The sequence below is a fragment of the Amaranthus tricolor genome, chromosome 12, assembly GCF_026212465.1.
Source record: "Amaranthus tricolor cultivar Red isolate AtriRed21 chromosome 12, ASM2621246v1, whole genome shotgun sequence".
Classification (NCBI taxonomy): domain Eukaryota; kingdom Viridiplantae; phylum Streptophyta; class Magnoliopsida; order Caryophyllales; family Amaranthaceae; genus Amaranthus; species Amaranthus tricolor.
The window spans coordinates 19,754,503-19,767,047 of NC_080058.1; the positions used below are offsets into that span (position 1 = coordinate 19,754,503).

Here is a 12,545-nt window from a genome sequence, read left to right on the forward strand (position 1 = left end):
CGGAGTCGATCGGATTATTGGTTTTTTTATGAGGTCCAGCTCTGGTCCAACTCTAAATCGAACTCGGATTATATAATCGGATTCGGAGTCGGATATTTTTCCACCTTGGAGTCGAATCGGATTAAAATCTTCGAATCAAGTCGGATCAAAAGCAAATTCGGACTGAATTGCCATCCCTACTTACATCCTATCCAAATTTTAAGTCATAACTCATGACACACTCTTATGTTTAATTGCACCCATACATATAAAATATTTTTTCATCTCATTCATATATTTCTCCTACTATCACATAAAATATACTTTTACTCACTTTTGTTTTCAATATTTACTATATTTGTTCTTTGAAACAAAGGGAGTATATATTTTTGTACTTTAATGTGGAAAAATGTGCAAGTAGTAATCAGTAATATATCACAAGTCATTGAAAATTGAAAATTCATACGATTCTAGTCTAGAATAATATCAAAAGGGGTAGCAAAATATCAAAATAGCAAAATAGAAATAAAAACTACAAATAAATGTCTAGCTACTGCCTAACTTGTAACTTTATTGTTCCTTTTTCTTTTCCTTTCCTTTCTTTTCTTAACTATCCGTTTTTTTATTTTATTTAATTTTTTTGTTATGAAAGAGGGGTGATGGAGGAGAATGGAGGGGGTATCTATAATGCAAAATTTCAACAGGCCTATGTCAAAATACCTAATCCAACTAGAGAGCTATTTTATGATACCCAGAAACTATGAATTTGGTTTTGTCATCGTAGCTGGTGTTTGGGCCTTTGCCGTAATCTTGGAAGCCATAGAGCGCAATTTGTTAGCAATCTCGGTAAAAGTTGGCCTTTCTAATGGCTCTGCAGCCCAGCATCTCTCCATCAGGGATCTCCAATCTGGGTCACAATTCTCTGGAACAGGAGGTCTCAATGTGTTGCTCATAATGCCTCCTGTTTACACGTTGCAAGAATCAGTGTCCAGCCTCGTTAATTCCAATCATTTTTAGGCTAAACTATGCGCACATGATTTTCTTACTACAGGTACATCATTTCATACTCTTTGAAAAGTTGTGCCATAGATTGAAGAATTACCAAGAATAGCACCATAATGAAGGTCAGCATATGGTTCATCTCCGGTCAGAAGCTCCCACATGACAATACCAAAAGAGAACACATCAACCTAGAAAAATGACGAATTGGGAATTGCAGAGCTTAAATTAGGAAAACAGAAGTTACGCTGACAAAAACTCAAAGATACGAAAAAATAACAAACCTTATCAGACACTAGACTGCCGCTGCCATTCATAAGCTCAGGTGCCATCCAAGGAAGGGTACCTCGCACCCCACCTGATACTAATGTCTGGTGTTTCACTTTGGACAGACCTAAATCTCCAACCTGCAGTTTTTTTATAATCCATTCATTCACTTCATACTAGTACAATAACATTCTATTACCCAATGTCATTAAGCGGCTCCCAATCTAAGTGATGACCATTGTTAGTAATGACAAGATTTTTGATTGACCTTTGATACTTCATAATTCAAAGACATAATCCCACACAATAATTGGAGAGAAATAAGCAGATCAAGAGGTTCATACGCACACACACGAGTAAGAAAAAAAAAGGAAATCCCATAGGATGGGTAAAAAAGAATAAAGGTGACGAATGAAGCAAATGCAGCAGCTATAGAAAGACAACAGAGAGCACACAAGTTGAGGATAACAATTACAAATGTCTCACTCCCCCAAAGAAGTGCTGTTTACACAACATCCTGCTAATTTTTCCTTTTTAGCAAAAATTTTAAGTAGCAACATTAAGTCGGAGCACGTGATGCCATTCTCAGAGGCACCAGAAATCCCATAGCAAAAATACCTTCCTCACCACACTCCCTTCCAGGCCTTGCTACCACCACACAAACGAAGAAAAAGGCAGATAGAAAGAAAACACGTAGCAAAAGTAGAAGGCAATTCATGGAACAGAATCAATATGATAGACAAAAGAAAAATCATCAAATCCTTAAGAGACATAATTAATAATGCCTATTAAAACCCCATGACATGCGATAAGGAGAAGCTCACACCTAGTAAAACAATAATCTTTAGCCACATTAGTTAGCTTCATATTATTCAAACATACTATGACCATTCAGCTATATCCTATTTAAACATTTTGAAATTTTAGTCTCCAACAACATTCCATTGCTCCAAAGTCATTAGGTAGCTCCCACCTAGCATGGGGTTTGAGAGTCAGATGTACGCAACATTAGTCTCCAAATGATGGAAAAATTATATTGCTGTCAATCAGGTATGGGAAAAAATTCAGTTAATGATGAACTAAAATTCAATCAGCATACTAAAATTTGCTAGGTAAAGAGTTCATGAAGCCAACTAGAAGCAGCATAAGTACCTCCCTCCTTCCTCCTTCACACAGAAGCATGTACGTATTGTTCTTGTTGACAAGGTAACATGTTGGATGATGAAAATGATTTCCATTTCACACATTCTTTGTCGTAAAAATAAGGAAGGTATTTTGCAAACTATGCTTCTGTGTGACGGAGAAGGAAGGGAGGTATTTTTCATTACAGCTCACACTATAATTTCATGAAGCATGCATGTATTGAGTTCATGAAGCCAACTAGAAGCAACAAAATGGGTAACGTGTTACCATACAAGCACAATACAGCTTTTTCGTGCTATCGCTCATACTCAATCATGAACCGCAAAACCCCATTATGTAACCAGTGATTTAATATCATGGAGTAATGGACTTTACAAGTTATTTTAACGTATTACCCATTATTATCTCTTCCTTAGAGTGTATTAGATTTCAAAAGGTCTATTATAAGATTTAATCTAATTATTATTCAAGAAAAGTTGAATTATTATGATAAAAAAATTTGTTCCACATCAATAATTCACAGTGCTATGTCTGTGAAACAAGTTATAACACCGCAATTGCAACGACATCCACGATGTTTTCCTATGCACTCAATATCCTTCCTGCTTAACGTACACATTTTCAACTAGTGTGATATCCCAACTTGTATTTCCCTTATCTTAGGTAGTCACAGTAGTTCAATTCCTTTCTCTCTCAATTCAAGATGCTTAATAGTTTTCTATTTCACTAAAGCATAAATTGAAGGTTTTTTTTAAGCTCAAGTAACGGGTAAATTTTCAATCTTTCACACTCTTTTTCCGAGATCAAAATTAATCCTTTCTTCCAATTGTGATTTATCCTTGTACTTTAAATGCCTAGGTATCTATAATTTGTGTCTCTCCACTTTTTTGCAAAAGATTTTTCCAATTCAAAGGATCAAGCTTATATGAACAAGTTACAAGATCAGTAATGCCCAATGCATTACCCAAACAAACTGTTCCGAAATAAAGCATAATGTCTCCAATCTCTGCTTAAATAATTCAAGTTCATTGTACCTAACTATTATACAAGGATTTGAAATATTAAAGAAGTGAATTGCTAGCATTTTAACTTGAACACAGATTCTTTCAATAAGAAAAAAGGTCAGCTTCAGGAATGAAAATAGGAAAATCATTCAGGAAAGAACAAATAGAAGTGATATTTGATGATGTGAAATCTGCTTAAACCAAAGAGCAACTTTGTTGTATAACATTGATAATATTTGTTTCTTACATGACATACTACTGGTTTTTCCACTGCTATTTAATATTATAACAATCCTAGATCAGATTCTACCAATCTGATCAAACCTCCCATCCATGTCAAACATTCTTAACAAGCTTGTCAGTAAAACTGAGGATGGGTGACCTCTGCCTGCAGCCCATAGCTAACTTAAAAGTCAGAACAGACCAACCTTCTGCATTATGATTTATTGATTTCTCAAATTAAATATATATATATATATATATATATATATATATGGCAATATCTTTACACAAATATGGTTGACTTTTACCTTTGTAACATACAAATAGAATAAAAACAAACTAGAAACATGCATCGATTGCAATTTCTGAAAAACTTGACAAGTATTGATTCGCCAATACTCATTTGTCAAACGTCATCCTCCTAATAATGGTTTTTTCTGCTAGGATGAATTAAATTAACAAGAGGGAATGATAATAAATATTTGAAAAAAATGAAAATCAATTAAAGAATGCTCAAGCACCCAACACTTTATACCAAAAAAAAAAAAAAGCCTAGTTGTATGATATAAGCCACATTGTAAAGGTATCTAGTCTACCCAACCAATATTACTCGCATTGTAAAGGTGTAAGAAAGTGTTTTTAAGTCAGTTCAATGGATAGCTCATGAATTCGTCCGAAATGATACAATAGCCGTATCACTCCTGATACTGCACTGTGACTGTTACCGCATATTTGCACTTAAGAAAACTTTCCAATTTAAACCAATCAGGTTCTAGTTTCATTGCATATGATTATTGCATATGATTATGTATATGAATTAACAAATACAACTTTTGACAGAACGAATATAGGAGACTTATGATAAGGACAATATTAATTTTCTTTACATGGATCAATCAGAGCAAAATAACAAGCGAGCTGTCCAGAAAACCAAGCATAATGATAAAACGAATTTGGAAGCTAGCAAAAAGAGTACGGCGTAACATGCAAACACGAGATACAAATAACTTCCCTACAAAAAAGGATTATTTAAACATGCACATAATCACTAATTGGCACAAGAGAGATCAATCAAAGCAGCATAGATTGAGGCCCATGACTCTTAATTTCTAGATCAGAGAACAATCGACAGGAACATGCTTCACTAGAATAGCTTCCTCACAGTGAACTTTTGAGGTTAATAACTAACCTTGCATATGGGTCTATGTGGATCTCGAAGATTGACAAGCAAGTTGTCACTCTTAATGTCGAAGTGAACTATATTTTTAGAATGTAGATATTCCATTCCAAAAGCCACATCCATGGCAACCAAAAGCTTCTTTCTTTTATCAAGACTCCTGAAATGAGTAAAGTTGCAATAAGTTGATTGAAGGATTGTAAGAGAGGAAGAGGCGTGTGAGGCCCAACAATTTCAGATAGTACTAAAAAGAAATTGATGGAGGCCTCGAAAATCTATGAAACTTCACAAACCTTTCATTCGATTGCAAAGCAGTTCTAAGAGAACCATTGACCATGTACTCGGTAACTGTTGCCACAGAACCACCAGGACCGTCTAGCACAACACCATAGAAAGCTACTACATTCGGATGGTGCAAATCAGCTAGATTAATGGCTTCATTCCAAAAGTCATTTCTCTGGTAAAAAATGATAGTATTGCAATTAAAAGGCAAATTATATGGAACAGTTCATGAATATTGCAACACAATATAAAGAAACATGTCGGTTACCATGCGTTCTTCTTCAGAAGGCTTTCCAGCAAAACACCGATCATTGATTCGTTTAATAGCAACATCAGTTCCTCTCCATTTGCCATGATAAACAGTACCAAAGGTTCCAGAACCTAGTTCTCTCAGCTCTTCAAGATCACTATTTTTGATTATCTGTGACATATCAGCACTTGTGTAAGTTCTCTATAAAACATTGCAACCGCATCAGCGAAATGCTATAAAATGCTTCACCTGTAAGCGACCAAGGTCATTTGAGAGTGGAAACCCAAATTTTGTCTTATCTGATTTAATATTCATGGCCTATACTTAAAGTGAAACAGATACAAGTGAGACAAAAATTATTAGGAAAATATTATGCATATTATTACATTTTCAACTTTCTACAGTCTACAAAACAATGGATTAAATCACCTCTATCTTAGTTTGTATAACAGTCTCATCGTCAGTCTGTCCTTCAATCCCAATATTTCCTTCAGAAACACTTGTCTCTTGGGTAGGAAAGTCAACATTTGAAGACACGGATGAATAGAGGACTGATGCTGCAACCCCCTCCGCTGTTGCTTGTAGCTGTTGCTTGATTAGTTCTTCAGCAGAACCTTCAATGAATACAAAGGGATCAATGAAAAGAGAATAGATACACAAAAAAGGGCCAAAGATAGCAGGTAAAATCTTACCTTTGCCAGATTGAACTTGCTCTGCTGTAGGTGTGACTTCAACCAGGTTTACTTCAGCAATTAATTCTCCATTCTGGCGGTTGTCAGCAGCAGATGCCTCTCTTTTTGTAACGATTTTACCAGGTTTAGGAGGAGGGAAATGAGTTTCGTGTCGAACATTCCAAGTGTCTTGGTTCCTAAACAATGAGTTTGGAGAATCATTCCCAATAACACCCCAATTATGGGGAGAAATTGGCTCAATTGGAAACCTTGCAACATCAGATCTCATATCATGTCTAGGTGAGAACTCATTACCCTGATACTGAACTTCTGGTACAGAACAAGGCACCATTTCACTTTGCTTCATTGGGCTCGTCTGTTCAAATAGTTCAGGTCTACTGAAAGCAGCGTTTGGAAATGTCTCTCTTCCCATTGTTTGAGGCAGGAAAGGCTCTGACTTGCCAGGTTCATTAGTAGGCAGGATATCAGAGGATTTGTTTTGGAAATCCTCGACTGCTCTTGCATGATCCCTTGATATGACAGACTTTACCGCGTTCTCTCTAGAGGGCACACTAGATATATTTGATGAATCAGGAACAAACTGATCGCGGGCATGGTAGGGTACACCATTATCATTGTCACCATTGCTAGGTTTGCTCACAGAGGGTTCATTCTGCAAATATGATGAAGCAACTTGACGCTGCTGGTTAACATCTTGGGATGAGACAGTAACATTGTAAGGAGTTTGTGCATCAGTTGCCAACCCCATTAACCCCTTATTCTGCGGAGTAGCTGCATACAATCTAGTAACATCATCCAAACGAAGGCTTTGATGGACTGGGATTGGATCATTAATATAGCTTGATTGAGTAACTTTCTGATCTTGTACAACGCTATCAGAATGTGCATGAGGTAGTACCTTTTGGCACATATAGCAGTCCGCCACTGCAGTTGGAACAGCCTGTTGATGTGGGGGCATATAGCCTTCTGGGAAGGATGCATGGTCTTGTGGTACCAGGGGAGGAGGAGCTTGGGGCCATCCATAACCTCCAACAAGTGGGGCTTGGTATGCATTACTATATCCAGAATCAGTAGGAATGGCAACTACTCTATGTGTTGACTGTACTTGGGGCCGAAGAATATTTGGATTCATACTCAAATGCGAAGACGGTGGAGCCATTGTCATTTGTCTGGTGGGTAAGTATTGTTGGTTCATCAAATTTGAGGCACTATCACAATATTGTTGTTGAACAATTATAGGCCTTGAAGCTCCCAAACCTTGTCGATTTGCATAAACTTGTGAAGCTCCACGATTCAGTGCATCTTGGTGAGGATCTATATAACCACCAAGATAGGGTGAAGCAATAGGTTGCATATTGATACTCGGTTGTGGTAAATCATATCCCATGGGAGATTGTTGCAGCCCAATTGCTTGAACAGGAATCGATCTCTCCATCTCGATCTCAGGTTGAGAAGCTACTGAATGAGGGGGCACAACTGTGCGAGGGGGAACAAGTAAGGGCGTAGCAGAAATCTCCAATCTTGGGGCATTATCATAGGAGGCAGAAGAAATACTCTGAGGAGAAAACATGCTTGTAGATGGCAGTCCATTAACATCTTGAGCAAGAGAAGTCTCAAAGGCCTCCGACCCACTTACATCAGAATTTTGAGTTGAAGCTAAACTTGCTATACTTTCCTTTCTTGTAATACCTCCAACGATACCTTCAGCAACCCCATTAACAGCATCCATATATCTCTGTCCCGTATCTTGGGAGCCCCCAAGTTGCACCAAACCTGAAGGATCAAGTTCAGAAGCAGAGAACAAAAACACTCGAAGTTTAGCAGACCCATCAGGAGACCTCTCTTTCAACTTTTCATACTCCTCCATCATATTATCAAGATCGTCCGAACAAGAAACGGACACAAGGGCATCAAGATCTTCATCAGGCAACTGATACTTGATAACAACTTCTTGCCCATAAGTACCCATCATCTTCTGAACCAACTCCTCAAATGTAACATCCCTCCTAACACTAATAATTCGAGTTTGGCCACCAACATACCTCAACATCCCATCACTAGGCCGAGGTAGTATCTTCCCCCCAAAGCTACACAAGAATTTAACTTTCTTACCCGAAACCGAATCATCAGCTCCATCTTCAATCACTTGATCAAGACCGGTACTATTCCCACCTCTACTTACTCTTGAGCCCACATTCGGGCTGTAGGCATACCCTGAGGAGCTAATACTAAAACTACTACTACTAGAAGGTGAAGGGCCCACGGGAGCTGCCGTTTGTGGGGACCACCAAGCACCCTGACCAGTCCGAATTACATACCCCATCCCCGGAAACCCAGCAGTTGATGCATCAGTGAAGTACATAGGCACTGAAGGAGAGTTAGCGACGTCTAAACGGACCGGGTTCGAATTCGGGTAGAATCCATCAATAGGTCGACCCGAGGTGGTCACAATGCGGGCTTCTTCACCGCTACTATGAACTACATTTATGGGTCTGAGATCTACTGGTATAGCGTTTTGATCGAATGCCATTATTATATAACCAGATTCCACAAATCAGCAGATATTTCCCCAAAAAACCTACATAGATTGGAAAACACTGGGTTTTAATAGCAATTTATTAAAAAGTTTTCATCTTTTCCAAATCCCCAATATCTTATGTCACTCGCAATCACAAAAAGCAAAATTGGCAGATGAATCGAAACATTAAAACAAAAAAAAAATATAAATGACTGCATCTTTACACATAATACTTCAAAATTCAAAATCTAATACTAGTAAAATGAAAACAAGAGACAAAAAGAAAGGATAGAAAGTACTTTGATGATGAGATAAATGGTGAGCAATGGGCAAGCGATAGTTGTTCTTTTTCTTCTTTTCGTATTGTGTTTCTGGGTTTGCTAGATTTCTGTTCTAAGCGGCCTTCCTCAATTGAAGTGAAATAAATTAGAAAAGTACTTTTGACGTAAAATAAAGAATTCTCTACCCCTAGGTCAAATTAACCCCCAATATAAGCAAATTAATTGTTATTTTCTTCATTTTTCATTATCTTTTAATTAATTCTTTTATTTTTCTAACAATTAAATTCCTTTATTTGTTCATCTAATTAATGTTATTTTTCTAGTTTGACTTTTATTTATCCCTATAAATACTTATATAATATATTTTCTTCATTTCAAATATCAGGGAATATTTGCATATTAATATTAATCATTAACAATTTTGTTTACATAATATTTATTTATGAATAATAAATAATATAGTCATGTGAGATTTTGTTTGATTCGTCTTAATGTCTATCTTTCAAATATTTAAGTTTCATAATTATTTGTAGAGTGAAAATAAAGATATTTAGCATCAAGTATGTCTTAAAAAAAGTATGTTTTAAATAATGCGTAAAAAGTAATGCTGCAATTAATTTTAAAGAAAGGAGGTATGAAGTTTGTTTGTAAGAATGTATATATAAATACTTCCTCCGATTCAGCATTAACGTCTCATTTACTTTATGCACTCTATTCAATGTATTTATTCAATTCTTAATATCTCTAATTGCGCATTATTAAAAATTATGGAAAGTTAATATGAATAATACTTGCATTGAGACGAATCAAACAAGATCTCACATGACTATGTTTTAACTTGTAATTAATAATAAAATACAAATTAAGAGTAAGAGATGAATAGTGTCCAAAAGGCAAATGAGACATTAGTGCTGAATTGAAGGGAGTATAAATATAAAAGAAATAATAGTTTGTTAAATTACTATATTTCTAATGAAATGCAATCGGAGTAATTGATAAAAATTATTTATAACAATATTATCAATGCATGATTTAATATATAGCTATTAACTATACTTATATTATGTTCAAATTTAGTTATTTTGTAATTTGTTTTTAAATTTCATGCATAAATTCCTTGCAAAAACTATTATCCACGTAAATCAATAATTCGCCTAATCTCAATAAAATTTTAACACATGATAAGCTCTTAGAACATCTCATATATTATTTCTCAACAAAATGTAAAATATGTATGACGTTAAAATTTGTTAAACCGTATAAAATAGTTTATATTTTACAACAAAATTATTCCTTATAAAATAGTTACCATTAAATCATCCATTGTTATGTAAAGTTTTTTAAGATACTTTAATTAATTGTACATATTTGATATGATTAAATCTTTTTGAAAGGTTACTTTTAATACTTCAAATATAACTAATGTAATTAAATTTTTTTATAATTTAATATCACGCAATCACATTTTAAACGGTAAAAATGCTCTATCTGGCAAACCTCTATAAATTCACCATTTAGAAATTTTCAATTCTTTTATTTTATCACAAATTTTTACTAAAGACCGTCTTTTAAAGAAACATTAAGAGTATTAGGGAGATTGATGAAGTGTAACGCATCGTATACAAGCAGGTTGGCTTAAGTGGCGAGCGGCTACCAGCGTGTTTTGAGATAGGAAGTTCCTGATTAGACTGAATGGTAAATATTACAGAGTTGTCATTAAGCCAGCATTGTTTTTGTGGGATAGAGTGTTGGCTCGTTAAGAAGATTCGGGAACAAAAGATGGAAGTAGTAGAAATACGAATGCTAAGGTGGATGTGTGATAACACAATGATGGATGAAATCAATAATTAGGAGTTTAAAGAGAAGCTAGGCGTTGCCCTAATGTCTGCTAAGATATGTGAAAATAGGTTAAAATGGTTTGGACATATACTAAGAGAGACAACCGACTCTCCCATCAAAAGCATAGAAAGCATCATAGTAGAGAGTAAAGGAATTTGAGGAAGACCTAAGAAAATGTGGGTTGAGCAAATTAAGAACGACTTGAGTGAGTTGCATCTCTTTACGGACTTGACTAGGGATAGGAATAGCTGGAGATTCCAGATCCATATTTCAAATTACTAATAATTTCTTTAGTTGTCTTCTTGCCCTAATTTCTAGTTGCTTCTTACACGCTCTGTTTTATTTATTTATTTATTCATCGCATTTATCATATTGGTTCAGACCTAGTTTTGCTAGTGTTGTATTTCTGTAGGTTATTTTACTCTTGAGGCGATGATGTCACTCATATTCCTCTTTATGTACGGCTTTTAATTGTTAGGGGTTAAATTGACCACATTCCTCTAGTCTTCTCTTTGTGGGAAGTATGGGTATGGATTGTCCATCTTCTTTCCTTACCCAAGCCTTATTTTCAAGCGGGATATTAGATTGACGATGATGATGATGAGAAATAGGTTGTCCCAAACTAAAAAAATTAAAATAAATTATAAAAACCATGGACAAAAACTTTAACCTTATCAGGAAGTTTTAAACTTCCTTATTCTTTGAATTGTGTTTCGTATTCTTCTTCATCATTCTTATTTCAATCTTCCTATTATTTCTCTCAAACTTTTCGAAAATTTCATTACTAATTTGACATCGTTTTTTTCGTCATAACTATTAGGTAATAGTTCTTGGTTATTTTTTATAATTATATTGATTCAATGATTTTATTTTGGAATTTAGTCGATATTTTGCATATACTACCTGTTACACTATCGAATTCTATAATGCTATATTATACTCTTCTATCTTTCATAATACAAATGAAAATATCAGATTAAATTGTAAAGGTGTGAAGGATGCAAAGGCTTAATATGTATATTTGTGGAAATAATTAACATAGGCTTATAAAATTATGAACGAAAAATCGCATTTCAATTTAAAAAGTAATTTAGATTATGGAATACTTAGTTTTAATCGAGTTCAAGTTTTAGAAATGAAACTTATTGAATTAAATTTGTAGCATGGGGTAGCTAAGAAGAACCAATGCAATGTATTAGACCTTTTTAAAAAAATGTAAAGATAGACATAAAAATTAGAAATGAGAAAGCAAATTATGCTTACATCGATTCTATAGTCAAGGATAACTATTGATTCCATGTTTGTTTCGACTTAGCTTAGGTCTTTGCTTAGATCATATTTATATTCTATATTGTACTATTGGGTCATTAATTATTAAACATTAGTTGTTGAGTTTTGGCCTTTTTAAGTGCAGAATAGTTCATATTCAACTCTATTGCTATATAGTTTCAGATAAATAAGGGTATTGTTATGAAAATTTTCTATGCAATTCGATATAGATCAGTTTGACCAGTATTCAACAGTTAATGTTGGCCTTGTATATGACATCTTACATAATAATAATAATAATGGCAATAAGTCAGCCTCATCAAATAGTGACAAACAAATACATGAGAACTACCACTATTGATGGTGCAACAAAATTCAAGCCACTACGTACTTGATTGTTTGCCAACATCAAGTTAAACTAAACATTTCCAAAGAAAGAGAGCTACAAGATATGTATTTTTATCGAGTTTTAGATGCCCAATTTGTTTGAAAGGATACTGCCTGATGCCATCATAATTATTATTAACTCACAACACCTAAATATTTTAAAACGATGCTCCACGATAAGTGCATTAATATATGCTTCATTTCTAGAGTATTAGAAATCATCTATAATAGTGTTG

General features: G+C 34.7%; 1 protein-coding gene across 1 annotated transcript; it reads right to left on the reverse strand.

Moving 5' to 3' along the window:
* Positions 1-424: 424 nt before the first annotated feature.
* LOC130828924 (uncharacterized) lies at positions 425-8,989 on the reverse strand. Its single transcript, XM_057694971.1, has 10 exons — positions 8,833-8,989; positions 6,016-8,593; positions 5,753-5,937; positions 5,573-5,641; positions 5,342-5,494; positions 5,085-5,248; positions 4,804-4,951; positions 1,263-1,385; positions 1,082-1,169; positions 425-940 (listed from the first exon to the last, which is right to left on the reverse strand). Exons 2-10 carry the CDS (start codon positions 8,543-8,545, stop codon positions 738-740), a joined length of 3,663 nt encoding a protein of 1,220 aa, XP_057550954.1. The 5' UTR covers positions 8,546-8,593; positions 8,833-8,989; the 3' UTR covers positions 425-737.
* Positions 8,990-12,545: the final 3,556 nt, after the last annotated feature.

Bases quoted from the DNA above. Each gene is read 5' to 3' on its own strand.
- LOC130828924 (XM_057694971.1), bottom strand. From the start codon at position 8,545: ATGGCATTCGATCAAAACGCTATACCAGTAGATCTCAGACCCATAAAT. The intron at 4,952-5,084 runs GTTTGTGAAGTT...TACTCATTTCAG, and splicing joins GCTTTGCAATCGAATGAAAG to GAGTCTTGATAAAAGAAAGA. The intron at 941-1,081 runs GTAATTCTTCAA...ACGTGTAAACAG, and splicing joins TCATTATGGTGCTATTCTTG to GAGGCATTATGAGCAACACA.